The sequence below is a fragment of the Eleginops maclovinus genome, chromosome 15 (genome assembly GCF_036324505.1).
Source record: "Eleginops maclovinus isolate JMC-PN-2008 ecotype Puerto Natales chromosome 15, JC_Emac_rtc_rv5, whole genome shotgun sequence".
Lineage (NCBI taxonomy): Eukaryota > Metazoa > Chordata > Actinopteri > Perciformes > Eleginopidae > Eleginops > Eleginops maclovinus.
Window position 1 is genome coordinate 19,066,058 of NC_086363.1, and position 23,721 is coordinate 19,089,778.

The window sequence follows — 23,721 nt, forward strand, 5'->3', positions numbered from 1 at the left end:
TGCTGTCTCCAAGAAACAACACAACAGATGTAGGAGTGTCAACAGCAACATGGGGGGGGGGGTCATCATTGCAGAGCACTTATGTAACAGGAATATAGTAGGGATCGTTTGAAAAGAAGTTAGATGCAATAAAACATATTAGAGAAGCAAACTCTTACTTGATATTTCAATAAACAAATACACTTGCTTATTGGTCAGGGTACGTGTCAAAATGTTGAGTGCCACAATCAGAAAAACATGTGAAGGGCTGGGCCCCTCACTAGAGGTGAGGTACAGTATATATCATAAGCTTCATAAATTAAGTAATAAGTTAGCAAAATCAATGAAATGTAGGTAAATGATGCTTGATACTTGAATTTGCTTTAGGGAAACAAACAGCCTACATCACAGCTCTCCATAGGGTTTGATTTATTTTGTTGGCAGCTCATCCCTTAAAACAGAAGCCTCAGATTGATTATAATAAGGGGATATATGAAGGGTGTATTTCAAGCTTGTTGTGTAAATAAGTTATTGGGATTTTTTTATCAACTAAGATTTGTTTTAAAATGTTTTCAACTTTGACTGAATTTATTTGAACATTTGGCTTATTAACACATGAATACTGTGTAATGTATGTTTAAGAAGTACAAATTAATACAAACATAAGTTTCATGTGTAGGCCATATTCCATTATACTTTTAGAATTTGCTGCGGACCGATTAAAAACAGACGACTGGCCATAGTTTGGAAACCCCTGCTATAAAGCTATGATCATGAATGCTTCAAGATATTAACTTGATTTCTTTCCTCCACCCGTTCTTCCTTTTTACCACTGTGTCCCCTCTTTCTCTATTATCTCCTAGATGCTCTTCAACCTCCTTTCCTCTTGTTACAAGACTTTCTCTCCTCTTACCTCTTCTCTTCTTTCCTCCCTACCTCATTCTGTCTCCACCATCAGAAAAAAGCATTACCTGGAGTACCATATGTAAACTAACTTTTGTATGTCCTAAGTTACAGTATAACTAATTGATAGCAGCAACTTCAAATTTACATGGCGTTCATGGGAACTTGATTAGGTTTCGATGAGTCATATCATGAGCTGTTTCAGTTACCATGATGAGAGGAGCAGATGTCCACTTCTGATTAAGGAGTACTAAATTTACCCAAAAGGGTCTATAGATCCATACAATCGAGTCCCTTGAAAGGGACAAAGTGAGCCTGGAGGAGGGGGAGGAGGAGGAGGAGGAGGAGGAGGAGGAGGAGGAGGAGGAGGAGGAAGAGGGACACAGCCAGTACCTAACAATGAGAGTCCTTAGCGGTAAGACAGCAGGAAGCACACACTCCTGCTGAATTGTACTTTGTCACTGATGACTCATCTTGTATTCAGCAGAGAAGTGCCTTTTGTTCAAGTGTTCCTCTCAACGGTTGCCAAGAAATTAAACCTTATCATGACAGAGTATATGAAATGGTTTCTGCAGTTACTATTTCTTTAGAGATTTGTATTTGGTTTGGAGTGCAGCATCAGGGTTTCTTTTATTTCATTTATGAAAAGATTTCCTCAGATAGAATCACCATAAAGTCTATTATGATTGGAAAACTGTTTTCTGAAATTGTAGGTTATTTAAGGTTTACTCCGCAGATTAGGGTTTTTTTCCAGGAGCTGCACATGTGGAAAAAACATAAAGATTTTAATTTCACAACATAACACAAGTGATGTCATTATCTTTTCTTTTCTTTTTCACGATTACAGGTTTACTAAATATACCAAATAATTTGTTAAAGCAATGAATATTCACAGTTTATGCAAAAGAAATAACTCTGAAAACTCTAACTGAAATGTTATTGTTTGATCCACTAATTTCATAAAGACGGGCGATGACTTAGCCCTGTGAAGGATTTTTAGTATCATGTGATACAAGCATCTTCAGTCCAGCTCGAAAACTGACTCGCTTCAGCCTCTAAAGACTGCATGTTGGCAGAGCTTGCATTCTTGAGAGATTAAGAACACATACACAATTATTACTTTCCATATCTGAGAACAGAGTGTATCTTCCAAAAGGAATTACATCACATTTGTCCAAATTATGATTCTCAGAGCCAGTATCAAAGTCTGCTCTTCAGCATGACAATGGACGTTGGACATGGTACCATCATTCTGGGATACTTGTCCACACAGGTCATCTCGCAAAGTATTTGGATAGAGTAGACTCTGAAATGGAACAGTAGTTCTTCTGGGATGAGTCCACGATGGAGAAGAAAATGTAGGCTGGATTGTGAAAATGTACACAGAGGCTACAGATAACTGTTCTGTGAGGCTACTGAGTTGGAATGATATCTGTTCTCAGACATGCTGATGTCAACAGTAAAAACTTTACGCTTATCATGTCAGCATGCATTACTAAGCACAAAACAACTTTTGGGTTGCCTGGTTTTGAACAATCTCTGTGAGGGTGATTATCTGTCTCATTAGTTTTGTTCTTTCAGGTACACTAACAAAAAACTTTAACATTGACTTTAATTAAATGTTTGGGTGGGCTAGTGCATCCACGCCCAAAGGAGGGCCGTCGTCTGCCCTCAGGGAGAACCAAAGAGGGCATTGAGTGTTCTCCCTGCTTGCAAACAGATCGGCCACCGGTTGCCCGAACCGCTGCCATATCTGTGTCACTATGTCTGTGACATATATATATATATATATTAACAAATGATAAATAAATAAATGCATATATAATAGCAGTGTTCGTACTATGCCGAGATTTTCGGGGGGTCCCATTTTTCTCTCGGGGGGGGGGGGGCACTTGCTCTTGCGCTTGACTTGACTGATAGAGACCCCCCAACATTTCCCAAATCATGTTTTCGGGGGATCTCGTGTCAGTTTCAGGGGGTCTCGGATCCCCCGGGTCCCCCCGTAGTTCGGACACTGTATAATAGCCTTGCCACCCCAGCTGCCACCCCAGATGGCAGCGTTGATTTGAAAGAAAAGTTGTGGCTCATTGGACATTTATTCGAGAGAATCTCTAATGTCCGAGTGCAAGTGAATGCAGCAGAAGACGGCGCGAACGGGAAGCATTCGGACCCAAGAAGACGGAAGGAATGAGGTAAAACTGATCAACTATCTATGAAAAAAATGAAAGATAATCAATTATAGCTTCTCAGAACTCCTCAATGCTTTGGAACTACAACAATAACGCTAACGTTATATGTGCTTTTCTGGGAGTGGGACGAGAATGTGAAATATATGTAAGCAAAGCTAATGTGTTCCAGTTGCAGAACAGAGAGAAGTTAGATTATGTCCATGTGAGTTATAACGTTAATGCTGATTTTGAAACGATACAAATCCGGTTGAGTAACGTTATTATATATATCAGTAACTTTACTTACTGTGCGTTTAACGTTAGCTAGGTCTGGGGTTGGATCTGTGCAACGTAGTACGGCTAGCAGCTTTTGTTTAAAAAAAAATGTAATTCATGAAAAAATGTTATATTATCAATCATTTAGAAAGGATGTTGTAAGGAATAAAAATCTATATTATGTCTAACTACAACACTGTCTTATTTTGAAAACCGTTTTATTTTGAAACTGTTTATTTTTGTAACCCGATCTATACTACACTGATGACACTAAAGAACACTGCTACACACGTACAACCTGGTTAAGGCTAAACACACCGATTCTACCTTTCAATAATTACTTTGAATTTTATTTCAGGAATCAGTTTGGATTGGGAAAGATTGGGCCACAAGCTGCAGGCATTTGAAGCACACAGTAAGTGGGAAAACAACACGCATTTGCTCAAACAGCATTCAATTTTAAGTTGAACACCATTATTCATAATGATTACCGGTAATTTAAAAGAAAACATAATCAATTAACTTTGAATCTTATAGAAATGAAGAGGAAGGGTGGCATTGCAAGTTTTTTCTCACCAAAGAGGAAAGAAATTGAAGCTGAACAGGGAAGTGACAAGGTAGATGACTAGGGACATGAGGAGGAAGGAGAACACAACAGAGAAGAAGAGCAGGGACATTAGGAGGGAGGAGAACACAACAGAGAAGAAGAGATGGAAGAAGGAGAGCATCACATAGACAAGGTGCAAGAGGGAGAGAGCGAGAGACAACAAGACGGCATGCAGAGCTCAGACAGTGAGGGGGAAATGAATATTCCTAAGCCATTGCAACCAATCGGCTGTGGAGTTGGTGCATATGGTATGAATCTCGTAATACAAAGTATATTTCATCTGAATAAGACGCACAAATCACACAAAAGGACATCTCGCAAAACAGTTAATTTAAGAGACATGGCTGGCCTCAGTCTAATAAATATATTATTAATTAAAAAAATATATCTTTGCTTTAACTAGATATTTTTGAGTATGAGGAAAAGGGTAGATGAAGAGTATTTTGTGTACAATGTATTTTAGACCTATTATAGCAGCTGAGGTTGAAATTCTAAAATTAACCCCCAAAAAATACAAACCCAGGCCATTAACACAGCCTGTAGGTTAAACGCATTGAATAAATGACAGCTTCAAATTGTGTTATAATTAGTTGATATAATGTGTAATCAGTTAAGCTCTATTACAGTTTGTATATTTTTTACTCCCATCTTCTAAACATATCCAAGTCCAGGTGTGAGGAGCCAGCTCAGCCGAAACGGGAGAGTTTCCCCAAGACCCTTCAGGGAGGAGCCAGAAGGAGCTTCAGAACGGACTGATTCAAAACCCATTCATGGCTTGAGTACTCACAGTCCAAAGACTCCGGATATTGTTTCCCCTGTAGACATTTCTCTTTACCTGATGCCCCCAAGACTGTTTTCACCTCAATTGACGGGTATCGTAACTGGAAAAAGGCCACAATGAAAGACAGTGGTTTCTGTTCTCATGCCTGATCTGAAAGCCATGTAAATGCAATGTTTGCATGGGCAGCAAAACAAGAGAATGAGTGACAAAAATACCTTAATGATGGGAATAATGGATGAGCAAAATAAGAAAAAGGTGATTGAAAATCAAAACTACATTAAAACACTAGCTGAGATTCTGATTCTAACTGCCACAGAAAACACAGCCCAGCGGGGTCACAGGGAGACGCCTGACTCAGAAAAAAAGGGAGTGTTTTTAGCTATGTTAGATTTGCTGGGAAACCATGATCCACTGATTAAAATAAGACTTGAACAGCAAGCTAAAAATGCAACATACACCAGTAAAACAATCCAAAATGAGATACCGGAATGTTTTGTTGTAATGGTTAAGGAAGAAATCATTGAAGAGAAAAGCAGGCAGTTTGCAGTTATTGTAGACGAAACTAAAGATGTCCAGAAAAAAGAGCAAATTTCATTTGTTCTGAGATACTATTACAATGGTGTAGTTCACGAGAGCTTTCTGGAGCTTGAAGTGGCAGAAGGCCTGGATGCTGCTGCATTAAGTGGTAAGATTATTGGTTTTCTTGAGAAACATTGGCTGGAGTATAAGCAAAACCTTGTAGGCCAGGGCTATGATGGCGCTGCAGTGATGAGCGGGGCACAGGCTGGTGTCCAAGCGAAAATAAAAGAAATAGCCAAAAATGCTTTCTATGTGCATTGCAGTGCACACTGCTTAAACTTAGTCATAGTAGACTCTGTCAAAAGTGTAACAGATGCGGGAAACTTCTTCTCATTGTTGGAACGAATGTATGTGTTCATATCTGGGTCTTATGTACACAACAAATGGCTGGAAGTGCAGCGGGAGATGTTTGACGGTGCACCAAGGGAACTCCAAAGGCTTAGTGATACACGTTGGGCCTGCAGGCATGTAGCATGTCGCAATGTTATGGACAGGTTACCTGCAATAGTACAGCTGCTTGAAGAGATTGCCTCTGAGAACCATCCACAAAGAGCTGTTGAAGCTAGGGGGTTATTGGCACAGATTGATCTGAATTTTGTTGGATACCTTGTACTGCTCCGAAAGGTCTTGAGTGACTATACATTTTGGTCAGACATGCTCCAGTCTAAAACATTGGACTATGCTAAGGCATTTGAACTAGCTGAAGCACTTAAAGAGACATTGGTACAATATTGTAGGGAAGCATCTTTTGATGAAGTGTGGAGTGAAACGCTCGATTTGTGTGAAAGAAGTAGCATTGATACAGCTCAGCGAAAGCCAAAGAGGTCAAGACAGATGACAAGGACCCTTCAAGGTAGTGTCATCCCTTCCACTTTGGGACAGCATGTAGTTCCACATAGCAAACACTCTTTTTGCGTCAATGTGTACTATCCAGTTATGGAAAAGATGATTGGAGAAATAGAAAGACGATTTTCTAACACAAATTGCAACATCATGCAGGGTGTCCAGGCACTAAATCCATCGAGTACTACTTTTTTGAGAGAGGAGGCTGTTATTTTATTGGCTGATGCCTATGATTCAAATATAGAGGATCTTAAACACGAGTTACATCAGACAAGGAGAGTACTAGAAAGAAAGGAGAAGGAGAGTCCTACCACTCTGATGGAGTTTGCTCAATTTTTGGACCCATACCAACATGTTTTTTATGAGTTGTTCCGATTGTGTAAAATAGCAGTAGTTTGACCTGTGAGCAGTGCATCCTGTGAAAGAAGTTTTTCAACTCTTAGGATCATTAAGAGTTATTTGCGGTCTACAATGACAGAGAAGAGACTGTCAAGTTTGGCTCTACTCAGCATAGAATCAAAACGCTCTAAAGCTTTGGATGTAAATAAGTTTGTGAGGCGTTTTGCTGAACAACATGGTAATCGCCGCATTCAGCTGTTATAGGCATATACTTCTGACGGGGGATGCCACCCCTCAAAATCTCCTGCCACCCTCTTGCCACCCCATGCATATTTTTCTAGATCCGCCCCTGATAGTAAGGTAGATCAGGCATAATCAAAGAAAAAATCTCACGCGCTTCTTTCTATCTGCGCGCGCAGGGTATGGTTGCTCGGTTCTAACTAAGGACTCGGAAGGGCGCGAGAAGCTTGACTAGAGCGAGTGGATACTACCATGGCAGCAGAAGCTAAAACAGCTAAAACGTATCACTTTCATTCAGAGTGGGAGGAGGGTTATTTTTTTGTGTATTCGAAAGCCAAGTCCATCTGTCTTATCTGCAATGCAAATGTGGCTTTACCAAAGAAAGGGAATTTGGAGCGGCATTTGAAGATGGTCCACAAGAGCTACGATACAGACTTCCCAGCTAAATCACCACTGCGCGCCCGAAAAGTCAAGGAATTGAAAAGTCAGCTAGCAGCACAACAGTCCATTTTTACCAGGCCCAATACCACGAGTAAGGCTGCAACCATAGCTTCTTATCGTGTCTGTCGTGTTCTTGCAAAAGGAAAGACATCTTTCAAGGATGGTGAGATTGTGAAAGAAGCGTTCATGGAAGCCGCAGATGAGCTTTGTGCCGATTTTAAAAATCGAAAGGAGATTGTGTCTGCTATTCAGGATGTGCAGCTATCAAGAAATTCTGTTACACGGCGATGCGAGGGAATGGCGGAGGATGTTGAACAGCAATTGAGGAATGATGTTGACACATGTGAGTGTTTTTCTCTGCAATTCGATGAATCCACTGATGCTGTGGATGTGGCTCAGATATGTGTGTTCATTAGAATGGTTTTCGACAATATGAGTGTTAAAGAAGAGCTGCTGACCATTTTGCCTTTGAAAGGGCACACAAGAGGCACAGATATCTTTCAGGTTTTTATGGAATTCGTTAGTAAGAGCAAGTTTCCCCTCTTCAAACTCATCTCCATCTCTTACAACCGATGGGGCTCCAGCAATGATTGGACGTACAGCTGGGTTCATTGGATTGTGCAAACAGTCTGGATCTTTCCCGGATTTCCTGAATTACCATTGTATAATTCACCAGCAAAGGTTGTGCGGGAAGATTTTAAATATGAAAGACGTGATGGATGTGGCTAACAAGATTGCCTGTTCTGTTCGGGCCAGGAGTCTCCAGAGGTGATTATTCCGTGTGCAACTGGAGGAGACTGGTGCAGAAGACACAGATCTGCTGCTGCACACAGACGTAAGGTGGCTCAGCAGAGGTACATTTCTGGAACAGTTTTCTGAATTGTTGCCCAAAATTAAAGCATTTCTGAAACGTTCAAACCATGCTGAATAGGCACAGCTAGAAGACAGTCAGTGGCTCTTGGATTTAGCCTTTCTTACCGATCTGACTGACAAGCTCAATAACTTGAATCTAGAGCTGCAGGGTAAGAACAAACACATCATCAACATGGTCAGCTCCGTGAACACCTTTAAAAGCAAGTTACAGCTGCTATCAAGCAGGTTGCAACAGTGTGATCTGCGGAACTTTCCACACATGGACACAGAACCTAAGCGTCAGGGCAAAGACTGTGCGGAGCTTGAGAGTGCACGTTATGATGATCAGGTGCAAAGCATCTCGTCAGAATTTGACAGGCGCTTTACTGACTTTGCATCCATTGAGCCTGTTGTCAGTTTCTCAGTTTCCATTTGGGGAAAATATAGATGTGGATTGTATAACGTCCAAAGTGGCATCACTCTTCAACCTGGATAGCGGTGCTATTGAGAATGAGATCCTCACACTAAATAATGACATTGAGCTCAAATCAAGAGACCTGACACAAATGTCCAATTCTGGAATCTAATGCAGAAAGAGAAGTACCCCAACCTCAGACAAACTGCAAAGAATTGGACTGCACTTTTTGGATCAACATATTTGTGTGAGTCTGCCTTTTCACATATGAAAATCATTAAGTCAAAATACAGATCCACCATGACTGATGACCACCTTGCGGCCTGCTTACGTCTGGCACTCAGCTCCTACTGTCCGGACTATGAGAGACTAGCCTCCTCCTCTCAGTGCCAGAAGTCCCACTAAGGTAGAGAACCACTTTTCCAACTTAAATTAGGCATTGTGTTAATTGGGTTGTATGTTGTTGTGTTGTTACGGGTCAGTCCTAGGCCTACTTGTGCTTATTCTTTGCACGACGTACATTTACTTCAATAAATGTATTATTATTGTTAAATCTTGATCTTTGTGTCAGAAAATGGTGTTATTATATAGGTGCACAATTAAATGTAAAGGGGCTATTCAAGTTTTGTCATCGCACACACTCTGGAGTGTCGGCCAGAACACTGCTTCACGGCCAGGATGTTCAGGGTATGAGGTGTACGTTGGAGAAGGCAAGGAGACGACGACAGGATGTTTTAATCACTTGTATTGACGTATGTTCAAGCCACCAATGGCAACAGACGTATGTTACAGGGGGTTTGTGTGTGTGAAACAAAAGAGAACATGAAAATAATAAGTACAACTACGTTGTAACCCGCACGCACATAACTACGTTAACATATTAGCGTAGCAGGCTACACTCAGGGCGAATGTAGAATATTATATACATACATAACCATATACCCACAAGTACTATAGGCAAGTATATAACTACATTATAAGGAACGTACACGTAGAGCCTTTTGTACATATGCATTTAATGTATTCATTAAAAATCCACACAGATTGTTGTTGGTGATTGTCGCTACACCAGGTAGAGAAGTTGGTTAGCCTTCCCAAACCTGAGCCTCACGCGCTGCCTGTGGGTATTTGTGTTCAAAATGTAAGGTTTAGAATTAAAAAGTCGTCAGAAAATTAAGTATTGTACTGATACAAGGAAAATGTACTTAAATACAGTAACAAAGTATTGGTACTATACTTACCACCTCTGAATCCACAATGATCACTCTTATTAACCCTTTAAATGCACTGAAGTAACTGCAAAGTAGGCTACTTAGGTAGGTACACAATAAACACAATACCTGGTGAATAATAGCCATGCATAACTATATGTAACACATCGTACTACACAGAGTCTATATTATAATTAACGTACATATTGTGCATAATGTAAACACTTTCATAGGTTTGACATGTTTCGACGGGAGGAGGGGGGAGGACCTGTCAGAAGAAGGAGAGCAGGAAGAACCTTTTGGGCGACCTGTCACACTGAAAGTGTCCGTCCTGAAGCAGGACAAGGACACATACAGTTCTCACACGGGTAAGTGTTTTTTTATTGAACCACTCATTTACATACACCTGAAAATGCCTTCTTAAGAAACTCTCAAAACTATAAGCCACATAGACATCATTTTATATCAAAATACTTTGGGATTTTGATGTTGGAACTTCACTGACTCTCAAGACCAGTATCTGCATAATTATTGAGTTATTGCTACATGTATAAATATTTGCATTATAGTGCAGGTGTACATATTTCCTAATAAAGTGGCCGCTGAGTTAATATACAGGTTATGTAATATCACTATGTTTTCCTGTTTTTTCAGATATCTCAGCCACCTGCACAGTCGTGGTGCCCTTCAACTTGGACCCGGCACAATTTAAACAGGCCCTAACGGAGAAAGTCCAGAGCATTCCAGCTGAATTCAACTACGGAGATTTTTTGTCCTCGATGCACTGTGTCCAAGGGAAATTAGATCAGGCAATGCATTGGGCCGTTCCAACCTTTATATTCGGCCAAAGATTCGTAGATGAACATTTACATTGTTAAACAACAGGTCAAATAAAATAAATGAAACATTGACCGCTGTTTAATTCTGTAGATCTAAAGTAAGCCCCCTTCTTTTACAGGGTGCTGCTCCATCTCAAACTCAAGATCCCTCCCAGCCTCAACCATTACCCGGCACAGCTCGGGTTGTTCCCCAAGTTGAGGTAGATATGATATAAAAATAACTTGTATTTTAGGGAATATAAGGACAATTACCAAATGTTGTCATACATTCATAGCCGGCTCAGTGACATGTGTTTCAAACCGGTTAGGTTTTTCATAACGTACTTGAAGAGATAGCTCTGCCCCATATGAAACAGGTTTTAGATTTTTAGACAGGAGAGAGGGGAACAATTTGGCCACTGTTGCTTTAGCATCTCTGTGCTCTATGCTCTGAGATGAATTAAACAGTAATGATAAGTCTATAGTCTCCAATAAGAATCCACAGGGTGCTGCCATCCGTTATTCATCAGAGGTCAGGCCCCCCTCAGCTTCTACCTCCCATCCTCAGCCAGCCACTTGCCCATTTGTGCTTGTTATGTTTTTCGTACATTTACATGAAAACAAGGTTCTAATTCAGTGTTTCAAGTCAAGACATAAAATTCAGGATTTTAGTTAGATTAAAGCAGTACTGCAGATGTAGGTGAGTGAAGAATACTGGCTATCTTTTCAGGAATCACTGTCACAATACAGCCCATCCCCACCTAACAATCCATCCCCACCTCACCACCCATCCCCACCTAACAATCCATCCCCACCTCACCACCCATCCCCACCTAACAATCCATCCCCAGCTCACAGCCCATCCCCACCACCTCACAGCGCATCCCCACCACCTCACAGCGCATCCCCACCACCTCACAGCCCGTCGCCACCACCTCACAGCGCATCCCCACCACCTTACAGCGCATCCCCACCACCTCACAGCGCATCCCCACCATCTCACAGCCCGTCGCCACCAGGCAGCTCCTCGGCACAACGCAGCCCCTCCCCACCAGCCACTGTGTGAGTAATGAATATTCGCTCAGATGTTTTCAAGGTTGTGGAAAAGTGTCACAGAATCTGGTAATTTGATAAATGTCAGTAGCTTGAGAGATCTGGTGGTCATTTGACCTTAGATGATATCTCTATTCTGATAGGCCTACTTAATAAGTTAAGCTTCACTATGGAGTTGCCACAGTAAAGATTACAGACATACCAGAATTCAGGTTACCTGCAGGTCTCACCAGCGAATCTGCAACTTCATTTGTTGTCTGCAAATAAGAAATGTATTATATGATCTGACTCAGGTCTCTGGATGGATGAACACCGAGTATTGCTAATGTTAGTATTCCCATTTTCTTTTTTGTGTTTCTTTTACAGACACATAGATGTTGCAACTTTGTTGCAGCGTCTCCAAAGCAGGCTAAAAAATGACATCGTACGAGCCAATCAAATTAATGCTTTCCGAGGGGAAGAATTGGATTGTGCCATAAGAGCATTTTGCAGGGCCAGTTTTGAGCCAGAAACAAAAATCGATGTCATTTTTGTCGACACGGAGGGAGTTGGAGAAGGGGCAATCAATGAGGGGGGTCCCACAAGGGAATTTTGTACTCTCGTCATGGGACAACTCCAACGCCACACCATTTTGAAGGTCCTGAGGAGTAGGACATTGGCCCTGGCAGTGTTGATACTGTAAGTTAAGAAGTAAATAAAAAGCACTGTAATTTGTAGATTTTAACATGCATACTATATGACCAGCAAACTTATATTATGGGAAATGTATTATTATTTAAACTTTTAGTTTTACTCTTTTTAAATTATACTGTGCCAATAAATAGTAAGTTAACCCCTAGCATTATCCTGCATTTCTGTATTGTTAACACTGTAGACTGTAGTTGTGTCTCTTATTTTAGTGATGTAAGTTTTCATAGGTTGTTTAAATAAGTTATATTACATTGTATGGTCACTGTATAACCTTGTAATACTTTTTTTCCATCTTCAGCATTACAGAAAGGACTCTACCGGATGATCGACAAAATGCTGATCATCTGTTTAGTGCAGGGCTTGGTGTCGCCCCAATTTTTATCAGAGCGCCTATACAGGCAGGTATGTGGTCTGCAACCTCTCCCTGCCTGTATAGAGGATATTTGGGGTCACACCCTGAAGGCCAAGCTCCAAAACGCAAGTGCATCCTTTATTTTCATTCAAATTCATTAATTTCACGTTCATGTTTTGTGCAAAGGTTCGGTGTGGTGTGTGTTTATAGTGTGTACTGTTGAATTTGGCATAGCATACTTACTGTAAATACTTACTCTTAGAATATATTTTGCTGAAGTTATAGAAAATGAAATTTGATATGGTGGGATATAAAATGTCCATTATTGTAGCATAATGTTATCCATTATTTTTGTATTTCTATTTTCAAATTAATAACATTAGATTGCTGATGCGACAAACATCGAAGAGGCCAGAGAGGCAGTGGAGGAGGCCACAGAGGAGCTCTCGCTTTTGGGCTCCTTGCAATATGTCCAAAACATGACACAGAGGGATGAGCTCCTGGCGGCCGCCCTTCACCATTATGTCGATGGATGCAAGGTGGAAGCCCTCCAACAGTAAGTATAGCAGTTCATCATTTAAATTACTTCGGCTGACAAACACAATACCACCTACATTTAATGCAGCACATCTGAATAAATGTATTAGCCTACTGATTTAATATTGGCTTGCACAATGTAATTGCAAACCTTTATTAACTCCTTAAGCTCACTTAAAGGTGTACTCACTCTTGTGGTCAAAGGGTGGCACAACTGTGTGGTTAATATGTGCACCCACAGATTATATGCTACTTCAGTGTGTAGGGTTTATATTAACAGTGACAGAAGATATCTACCTGAAAAGAAATGGTGAATTAAAAACATTTTTGGCCCAAAGAAAGTCTTTCTATACATTTCAAGAATCATTTAAATTGGTTTTAGAGATTGTAGCTCTTTCAGTAGCTGCTGGATGAAAATGTAATCCGTTTTGAGTATTAGTGAAAAAAGACACCTTTCCAAAATCACATTTCTCGATTTCCAGTTTCCACAGAGATCAGTGTACCCCCATTTCAGAAACATTGGTATACTGTCTATTCAAGTCTGCAATATTATCATACTCATCTCTTAAACAGTGAAATGACTTTTAATGCTTTATCATTATGTAGACCTCAAAATGATCTCACATTTTTCCTACATATGGAGGAAGCACGCTGAAGTTGGGGGATGTGTTGGCCTTTGCCACTGGCCTTCAGAAGATGCCTGCAGCAGGCTTTCCAACACAGCCACAACTGCAGTTCCTCCACCCGGAGGACGGGCCAGCAACTTTTCCGACGGCCAACACCTGTGCCTTTATTCTGAGGCTGCCAGTGTTTCCGACCTATGAGAAGTTTGAAGGCGCCATGGAAAATGGCATAAGCTGGGCTGGCCAATTTGGGGTAGCTTAGAGAAAAGTTTGATGTGTGGAAGTATTATGTATTTTGAAAGTTAACTCTTTGTGTCTCCTCTGTGTTTACTTACTGCCCTGTGTGTTTTCCCTCCATTTTTAATTCCCCCCCCCCTGTATATAAATCCTGGTATTCTGTCCTGTTCTTGTTGGTTCTTTGTTTGACATGTCACAAAGTTCAGTTTTTTCCGTGTGGTTTTATGTTGCCGTTTTGTTGAATATACATTTTTGGAAAATGTTCTGCTGTCTCCGGTCTCTGCATTTGGGTCCAACCGCTCCTTCCTTCACATGACAATGATTGATTTTTACTATATATCGAATTATTATTATTACCGTAGATCACATAGATATTAACAATAATATATATATGGTTGATATAATATCCGATATGCTGAAATAATCATTGTGATATTATGTAACTTTTGTTCTAATATATATATATATATATATATATACACACATATATATATACACATATATATATACATATACATACACATATACATATATATTGTCTGCGTGCGTATGTATGTATGTATGTATATATATATATATGTGTATGTATATGTATATGTATATGTATATGTATATGTATATATATATATATATATATATATATGTATATGTATATGTATATGAAACACACGGGGGAATAGTGGCGCAGTTGGCGTTCCACACGGGACGTGTGCCGAACGGGGCGGCGGCTGCTAGCTAACCAGTTTGACATGAATAGCTTGCTAGCTGCCGAGGCAGAGTGTGAAAACAGCCCTGTTAATGAGGTGGAGGCTGAGGAAGCAGACTCTCCCCGAGTTTCTGAGTAGGAACTTCCCAGTTCAAGTGGAATGCAGCATTAGCTTTCCCCTTATTAGCCCCATCTGAGGATACCACTAGCTGACACAAGATGGCTAATATTGCTAACATCTGTACCAACCTATATATCAGAATGTGTAGCGCCGGGAAAAACACTCTCGGAAGCCATATAAAATTTACGCTCTTTATTGCAATAATATGGCTGCTGTCTCCTCCCCGAAACAGAAGCATGGGTAGGCCCGCCACCCCCGCCGCGGCCAAAGTCACTGCGGGGCGGCGGGAGCGGTTGGGTGGGCCCGCGGTGACCTGCTGCGGCGAGGGCTCTATCGCAGGACCCTTCTGCTGGGCGGCGAAGGCCGCTAACCACACGAGGGCGCGGCCTACCCCGCGCCTGGGCGCGGCGGCCTACAATGAACTCATTGGCCTGAGCCGAGGAGGGCGGTTGAGGAGGCAGAGGGGTCGCCATCCTCTCGGTGGCCGAGGCAAAGAGGGCCGGCAGGTCGTCGAGGGGGTAGCGGTGGTCCACCGGCGGCTCGTCGTCCCTGAAGGCCGGGTCTTCCTCCTCATAGACGCGCCGATCGTCGTCGTTGTCGAAGTCACGCCCACGGGTCGTCTCGCCGTAGCTTAGCCTCCGTTCGTGCTCCTCCCGTGGGAGCGCAAGGCAGAAGGCGCAGCACCAAGCCTCATCCCGATGTCGGTGAGCATCCATGATGAAAAACTAGCGAAAAACTGCGACACCGGATGGTGAAATGAAAATCGCAGGAAAGAAGTCCCGTTCTCAAGTTGTTGAGTACAAAAGGGCAGGAGCAACGCAGTTACTGGGTTTTTATAGCGGATGCTACCCCCTGATTGGGCGGAGAGTACAGTCAATCTTTCTCAGGTGCCGAGGTGGAGCCTCGAGAGGGTAAACCAATAGCGAAGCCTGTTAGACGGCGGAGCACATACGAAATAGAATAAACTGACCTTCAAGCTGATCAAGATCCCTCTGCTTTGCGTCCGGCTCCCTGATCAGCCTGTAGGGTGTTCTTTTCCCCATAAAGACCGCCTCGCTGCCTTACTTAGTTTAGTCATTAAAGACTTGATAGATGGATTTAGGAGAAAAACAATTTTGCTGAAAGCTTATAAAAAAGTATGGCACATACAGTATAACCCTTTATCAATGATTTGATTACTAATGAGTCTCAAACCAAATATATTTTTTAGAACCCGATAACCTTACTTCCATATTTGCTTATTTCACCTTGAAAACATTAGCAATGAAATGACTAACCATTTCTTAAGTCATTAGTCACAACATCTATAAAGGGGACCTTATTACACAGTGGTACCTTTTAACCTTTTCAGATTTAAAAAGGATTGGACAAAAACTTCTCATTAAGCAGGGAAACATAAAAAAAAGCTAATCTTTTTTATTGTTTTACCATTTTAAGGATGGCATTATCATGTCACTTGAGCAAGACACAAGCTTGTAATCCTGAGTCATTCTAAGCCTTCAGTGTGTTCTTGGTGCCATAAAGTGCTTATTATGTACACTTTGGCTAACTGCAGAACGACATCACATCACAAATCGAAACATAAAATCAAAGAACCATGTTTTTGTCTTTGCCAGCAAGCATTGAATATCCCAGCATGCATTGTTTTCAAGGCAGAAAGCATGCTGGACTGTGTGTAAAGCGAATTATAAACTGTTTAATGGCTTAGGCCTATATCATCTTAAAAAACATTAGCAAAGTATTAGCTGACCATTTTTAAAGTCATAAGCTACAACAACCTTTATAAGGCTAAAGACAGTGGCCCTACATTTTACATAAAAAAAGGTAGGAGATTATTATCGGTCTCTGAACTTAAATGAGTCTGCTTTCAGTGTATTTTTCCACCGGATCCTGGCTGTATTCCCAGCATGCCGCTGCTCCGGCCCACCTGTGTGTGATTATGGGATCAGCTGGTGTGTGTTGAGAGGTTGAATAGCAGCAGCAGTCAGCCATGTCCTCACAGCTGCTGCTGAGCTGCTGTTGTCACTGACAGTCACCACTTAGCTGCCCCGACACACACTATGTGGCTCAGCTACAACATCAGTTTAGTTTGGTTAGGTTCAGCTCAGTTTGGTTTAGTTAAGGTTGAGTTGGGTTATGTTTAGTTTAATTTAGTTTGGGTTAGTTCTGTTTGGGTTGGCTTTGTTGGGTTCAGTTTGGTTCAGTTAAGTTTCGTTTTGTTTAGTTGACTTTGGGTTGGGTTCAGTTTAGTTTTATTTGGTTTGATTCAGTTTGGCTAATTTTAGTTTAGGTTGGATTGGGATAGGTTTGGTTGAGTTGGGTTAAGTTTAGTTTGGATTAATTGTGTTTGGGTTGGGTCGGGTTGGGTTAGTTTTGGTTTGGTTCAGTTCGCTATAGTTTAGTTTAGATTAGTTTGGATTGGGTTGGGTTTGGTTCTTTTTAGTTTAGTTTAGTTTAGGTTGGGTTTGGTTCAGTTCGATCGAATTTAGTTTTGGTTGGTTTGGTTCAGTTCAATTCTGTATAGTTTAGTTTAGTCTGGGTTTGGTTCATTTTAGTTTAGTTTAGGTTGGGTTTGGTTCAGTTCGGTCGAATTTAGTTTTGGTTGGTTTGGTTCGGTTCAATTCAGTATAGTTTAGTTTAGTCTGGGTTTGGTTCTGTTTAGTTTAGTGTGGGTTAGGTTAGGTTGGGTTTGGTTCAGTTAGGTCGAATTTAGTTTGGTTTGGTTTGGTTGGGTGCGGTTCAGTTCAGTTCGGATCAGTTCAGTTTAGTTTAATTATTTGAGTTCAATTTGGTTTAGTGTAGTTTAGTCGTTCTCAACTTAAACAACTCTAATCTACAAAGAACAAATAATCAGCATGCTGTTTGCTTTGGAAAGGTTGGAGATTCACATTCAAGATAGCTACTCAACAAATGTTTTCAGTAGAATCAACTGATAAATTCAAAAGTTCTTGTAAAAAATGTGCATTATAAAAAAAATTATGGGGACTGAAAAAGGGAGAGTGGGTTCTCCAGAAAATCCGGGCCCTTGCAGAGATGTTCAAAGATGTGTATGTTCCTTTGCACCTTGAACATCTATGGGAATAATCTGGCTAAGGTTGTGGCTTCCACTTACACAAAAGGTGTATGGTGAACACACAATGCAGCCACGGCTGTAGGGAGTGCTCATCACTGATGTTTTGACAGCAGGAGTAAAGTCCTGCTAGCAGCCTCTAGAGGTCTAGAGCATTTATTACACCCCATAATATTAGATATGGACACTGAAATGAACTACAAAAGATACTCCTGTAAGAGCGTAACCAGCACTGAGGCTAGCTTTGTTCTGGATCGTGATAGAAGAAAAGTCAGACATATATTAACATCTAAAGCTCAGCACATCTCCAGGAACAAGCTGCATGACTTCATCACTTACACCTCTGTATACTGGCTCATAGTTTGTTTTAAGGTTGATTTAGAACATCATATTAGTAACATTTAAAATATTTCCTGCCTGATATTTTAATGCTATATTAATGACTTCTTAGGACCAATCAAGTTTGACAATAGTTTTTGATCCTCTGACATGGATTTTTTATTAATCCCAAAGGCCTGGCTCATAACTACAGGGGACAAACATTTGCAATCAGGGCCCAGAGACTCTAAAAAATCCTGACATAGGACAGGAGGTTAGTTGACTGGTAACTCAGTATCTTTAAAATCCTTAATTAAAACATAGTTTTGTTGGAGAGCTTTGGTTGATTCTGCTTAAAAATGTGCTTGTCTTTTATCTCTGTGTTTATTTATACATTTTAATTTTAATTTGTAACTTGGGTTTGGAAAAGTGCTTTACTAATATATATATTTATTTGTATTCATTATAAAATCATTGGCCTTATGGTGTTACTCTAGACTGGTCTATGCTAACGTTTCTAGAAATAAAGAAATCCAGGAAATTACGTAATAAAAACTTCATAACAGAACAATACCTTGATACATACATTATTGCTTAAGAGTGATTTATTTTTTGTTTATACAAAAGAAAAAACCAATGTACTATGACTCTTGTGTAATATTTGCCTGTTTTTGGTTTCAGACCAACCTTTGACCTCTTAGGGAGCATTTTCTCCCTGGGAGTGATTCCAGGGAGGGGCCAGCCTGGGTCCTGGGATAGACATGGAAAACTTCCCAGGGGAGAGCGCCTCGAGACCCAACCTCACAAACTGCACCGCCCCACCTGCCAGCAGTCTGCAGGCGGTGCAGCTCACAGATGAAATGGCGGTGATGGTGGTTGTTCTCAGCCTCCTCACATTCCTCACTGCACTCATCAACGCCGCTGTCATCATCGCCATCTGCACCACCAAGAAGCTCCACCTACCCGCCAACTACCTCATCTGCTCTCTGGCTGTCACAGACTTCCTAGTGGCGCTCCTTGTGATGCCCATCAGCATCCTCTATATGAGCATGAAGAGGTGGTCCCTTGGTCAGGTAGTGTGTGAGTTGTGGTTAAGCTTGGACATGACCTGCTGCACCTGTTCCATCCTGCACCTGTGTGTCATTGCCCTGGACCGCTACTGGGCCATCACCAAAGCCATCGAGTATGCTTGCAAGAGGTCGGCCCGTCGCGCCGCCTTCATGGTGGGGATGGTCTGGGTCATTTCAGTTTTCATATCCATGCCACCCTTATTCTGGAGGCAGAGGCCTAGCAGTGGCATTTTCCAGCAGTGCATCATAGAGCATGACCACTTAGGATACACTTTATACTCCACTTTTGGGGCATTTTACATTCCCATGATCATCATTCTCATCTTATACTACAGGATTTACAATGCCGCAAAAACTCTCTACCAGAAGCGTGGCTCTTCTCGGCACCTCAGCAGCCGAAGCATGGGCAGTCAGAATTCTGTAATAGACCATTACCGAGTCTCCCACACATTTTGTGTGTCAGACTTGGCCAATTCAGATCTTGCTCTGGCTACTGACAAACTAAATGCAACCATACGCATCCCGTCCTTTGAGAAGGATATGGATGGGCAGGATGAGAAGAACCAGATATGTACCTTGCGGGAGAGGAAAGCAGCTCGTATCCTTGGCCTCATCCTCGGGGCCTTCATTCTATGCTGGCTCCCTTTCTTTTTAAAGGAGCTCCTGGTGGGTCTGCAAATGATAGAACCTTCTCCACTTATCTCGGACTTGCTGACATGGCTGGGGTATATCAACTCTCTTATCAACCCCCTGCTGTACACCAGCTTTAATGACGATTTCAAGCTGGCTTTTAAAAAGCTTCTCAAGAGAAAAGAGCATGCATAGAGGGTTTAACAGTTTTACACCACCATTGTCTTTCTGCATATAATGAATCAGATAAGCCGCTCTGTTTTTTATTTCATTCATTATTTTCCTATTTACTTACCTTGAAACCAGGGATGCAATCCTAGTTAAAGCACGTCTTCATGTTAAAGTGAGGAAAAGTAAAGTTTTCCTATAGGATGACGAGGCAGGTATACTACCACCCAAAGGCAATAGAGTGTTGCAGGAGTCCTAAAACCTAAAGGAATCAGCATTTTACCACTTCCAGTTCCCTCTCGAAGTCAATGGTGTATGGAAAGGTATTTTTGGTTATATGCCTGAAATAAGATCTGTTGTTAAACACAAGCATAAGAGACTTTACCGTTTTGTTTTTACAGCCTAAAATATATCAGTAAATGCCCCACTGGTAATGTGTGAGGCTTCTATGCCCCCATGTTTGATTGACAATGCCCCATGTACAACAACAGGGTGGAAGGTGCACCGATAGAAAGAAAGGATTTGAAATGTCATTATTGGTTAGGGAATATAAACCAACGTGCTTACGCCTTTCTTTAAAGACATTTTTAAGGGAACTGTAACAGCTTAGGTACATGATCACTGCCTATCAGCTGATGTCATTCACATACACTGCAACAGGAAATTAAATTGAACACATCTTGAATGTTCGTGTTGACAACTGTGAAATGATCTGTATTCTGCTCTTATAAGATATTTATTATGTTTGATATAAATCCCACTGCTTCTCATGCCCTTACTTTTAAACGTGTATGTATATCACAAAAATGTCCCTTAAAATAAAACATAAACCAACTGTTTCAGTTTGATGGTTACAACATGATACGTTTGAATAGATTGAGGTCATTTGTCACTAATGTATACAAGTTATTGGATCTCAGTAGAGAAACATGTTCTATTTTTATTTTTTCTTTGGAAAAATACTTTTCATATCCTAATAAATGTACAAACAAGAAAAAAAAAAGTTTTTTCTCTACACCAGTTTCATACTATTGTGAGTGTCTGAGAGGGGGATGCTGCGCAAGCTGCGTAGTATCATGGACAACAACTCTCACCCTCTCCACCAGGTGCTGACCTCATACAGAAGCACCTTCAGCAATAGACTCAGTCCACCCCGGTGTACCACAGAACGCCACAGGAAGTCCTTTCTTCCTGTGGCCATCAGACTCTTTAACTCATCCACCTCAGGTCGTTAGAGGAACATTGCGTCACCCTCTTAAAATAATTGCCTAAGTCATTTCTTTACAAAAATGATTTTTTTTGCCTAAATCATCTCCTCATGATGCTGGCCACCTCTGGTAAAATTGCCTACATCCTCAGTTAAACAGATCATGCCATTATATCCCTTTAGTATAATTGCCTATGTCAAGAGTGTGACACAAGACAATGTGACTTAGGCAATTTTACAAGCTTTTCAAGATGGCGGCTGATACAAGAAGAAGACAATTCTACACAGATGCTGAAGTTATTTCCATGATTCAGGGCTCTTCCCATATTGGTAGGTGAAGATGTTTACTATAATACGCTAAGCTATAAATATTGCATAATATTTCATGTTTTTATTCAGTCTTTTTAGTTAAAATCAGTTAAGCTAGGAACTAGCTAAAAAGCTAGGAATTAGCTAAAAGCACAAAAAGTGGAAAGGCTCCAGAATCTATGGCTTTTACAAGTGATAAGCTTTCTGTTAACTCTTTTATGTATTATCAAACCATATTTGAACAAACAGTATTGTTTTCTGTCTAATTTTCTCCACAGTACATCATCTAATTAAGAAAGATTTCAATACTGTATTGTAATCTACAATCTAGAAAAAAATCACAAAGGACCCTCTTTACTTTTGTGCTTTTAACTAATGAAAATTTCAGTTAAACATAATATGAGTAATCATAACATGATTTGACTGGTATTATAGTATGCCTGTTCTGCTGTGTCTAGAGGCAACTTGCAAACCATTTTGTGAATCCTAGATGTAGCTTAATACAATTGACCACAAGGCAATTCATGTTTCTCAGAATTATCACACATTTTTGAAGGGTTTAAATATTTTATTTTCCTTTTTGGTAGGAGATGCACTTGACAATGATGACACTAGTCTGTCCTCATCTACTGAGGATGACAATGAGACCTTCATTAAAGAGATGATGCAGCATGTTGATAATGATGCAGCATCAGCTCCCATGGATGATCCACATCCACACCATGAAGAGGAGATATCAAATGATGATGGTGATGATGATGATGGTGATGATGTCATTCAAGATTCAGACTATACCCCAACCTGTGATGAGTCCTCTGAAAATGAAGACAGCCTAACTATGGTGGCAACAACTTTAGAACAGCAGCATGAGGATGAGGATGTTGATTTAAACAATGCAGGCAAAAAGAAAAGAAATAAACGCCTGAGTTCAAGAACATGGAAGCAAAATGAATCCAAGCAGAAACGTCTCAAAGGAATGTCATACAAGAGCAAAGGTGGCAAAGAAATAAGTGCAAAGGCTATGGGTCCTCCCTGCAACTCCAAGTTCTGTCAGCGAGTCTTAACTCGAGACTGCCATGTCCTTACAGAAGAGCAGCGGCAGTGGGTATTTGACAAGATTTGGGCAATGAACACCTGGGAAGAACGTCGGTTATACGTTACCACTTTGGTCACAAAGGTTAACATAAAGCAAAAAAAAGTTGCAGAGGCATCCCGACGCAATTCATCATGGTCCTACCAACTGAAGCTTGAAGATTGAACAAGTGTTAAAGTGTGCAAGGCACTTTTTTCCTCTACATTTGGTCTCCCTGAAAGAACCATTACAAAATGGCTGAACGACTCCATCGACCCTGAAAAACAAGCAGCAGCACCGTCTAAATCTGGACCTAAGAGTGGCAAGCAGACAAAGGTTGAACCTGATGTCAAGGATTTCATTAAGAACTGGTTGAGGGACCTGCCCAGTGTTGATTCACACTACTGCAGAAGCACAGCTACCTACAAACGCAAAATAGTTGCAGATATCTTCACCCCAAGAGACTATGTCATTATATTCCAGACTGCAAGAATCAGGCCATCACCTTACCATGTGAAAGTGCTCAAGCACGATGAGTTCCTGAAACTGAATGGATCCTACTTCTGTAGCATCAGACCAGGCAAAAAAGCTGGAGACCCGACTGTGCATGACTTGCGGGCTCTTCAGTTTAGCAGTGAAGGCAAGGTCCATTTCAAACTGTCCTTCTCAGAAGCCTCTGTGTGGGAAGAACTGCCACAAAGGGTACAGGTGCCAAATGGGCCAATGGCATGGATACGATTGTTTCCATGTGCTCTGCCAATCAAGGAGAGAAAATTCCAGGACCTCCAGTCAATGAAACCCATCATGCCTGTCGAGTTTCATCACTTCTTTGACAATTTGCCACACTAATAGGCATCAGTCAAGAACCCAGCAAAGAAGAGCTGGAAGGAGAAGTGAAGAAATGCACATGCCTCCTCAGCATTATGTTTAGTTAGTTTGTTAGTTATGCTTTATTCCTGACAGAGTAGAAGGTTTAAAATTGCCTAAGTCACAAAGGCATGTTCGAAAATTTGCCTAAGTCATTTAATTCTGTCATGTTCCATGTTTGACTGACCTTGTTGTTTGTATGTCAATAGACATCTGTTGTTATAACTGTTTTGATTAAA

At 41.0% G+C, this 23,721-nt stretch overlaps 2 protein-coding genes across 2 annotated transcripts; both read left to right on the forward strand.

The window, feature by feature from the left end:
• The first annotated feature begins 211 nt into the window (after positions 1 to 211).
• LOC134877247 (protein enabled homolog) lies at positions 212 to 14,208 on the forward strand. Its single transcript, XM_063902680.1, has 10 exons — positions 212 to 265; positions 1,159 to 1,297; positions 9,868 to 10,002; positions 10,289 to 10,443; positions 10,593 to 10,673; positions 11,183 to 11,514; positions 11,872 to 12,183; positions 12,494 to 12,672; positions 12,931 to 13,103; positions 13,728 to 14,208. The coding sequence occupies exons 1-9, from the start codon at positions 212 to 214 to the stop codon at positions 12,936 to 12,938; spliced, it is 1,395 nt and encodes a 464-aa protein (XP_063758750.1). The 3' UTR covers positions 12,939 to 13,103; positions 13,728 to 14,208.
• A 3,384-nt stretch (positions 14,209 to 17,592) lies between these two features.
• On the forward strand, positions 17,593 to 20,182 carry LOC134877006 (5-hydroxytryptamine receptor 1E). The gene is made up of 2 exons (XM_063902335.1): positions 17,593 to 17,646; positions 18,841 to 20,182. The coding sequence occupies exon 2, from the start codon at positions 18,921 to 18,923 to the stop codon at positions 20,052 to 20,054; it is 1,134 nt and encodes a 377-aa protein (XP_063758405.1). The 5' UTR covers positions 17,593 to 17,646; positions 18,841 to 18,920; the 3' UTR covers positions 20,055 to 20,182.
• The last annotated feature ends 3,539 nt before the right edge of the window (positions 20,183 to 23,721 follow it).

Excerpts from the sequence above, each read along its gene's own strand:
- LOC134877247 (XM_063902680.1), top strand. The coding sequence starts at position 212 with ATGTTGAGTGCCACAATCAGAAAAACATGTGAAGGGCTGGGCCCCTCA. Across the intron at positions 10,444-10,592 it reads TCCAAGGGAAATTAGATCAG|GGTGCTGCTCCATCTCAAAC; the intron begins GCAATGCATTGG and ends CTTCTTTTACAG. Across the intron at positions 10,674-11,182 it reads GGGTTGTTCCCCAAGTTGAG|GAATCACTGTCACAATACAG; the intron begins GTAGATATGATA and ends CTATCTTTTCAG.
- LOC134877006 (XM_063902335.1), top strand. The coding sequence starts at position 18,921 with ATGGAAAACTTCCCAGGGGAGAGCGCCTCGAGACCCAACCTCACAAAC.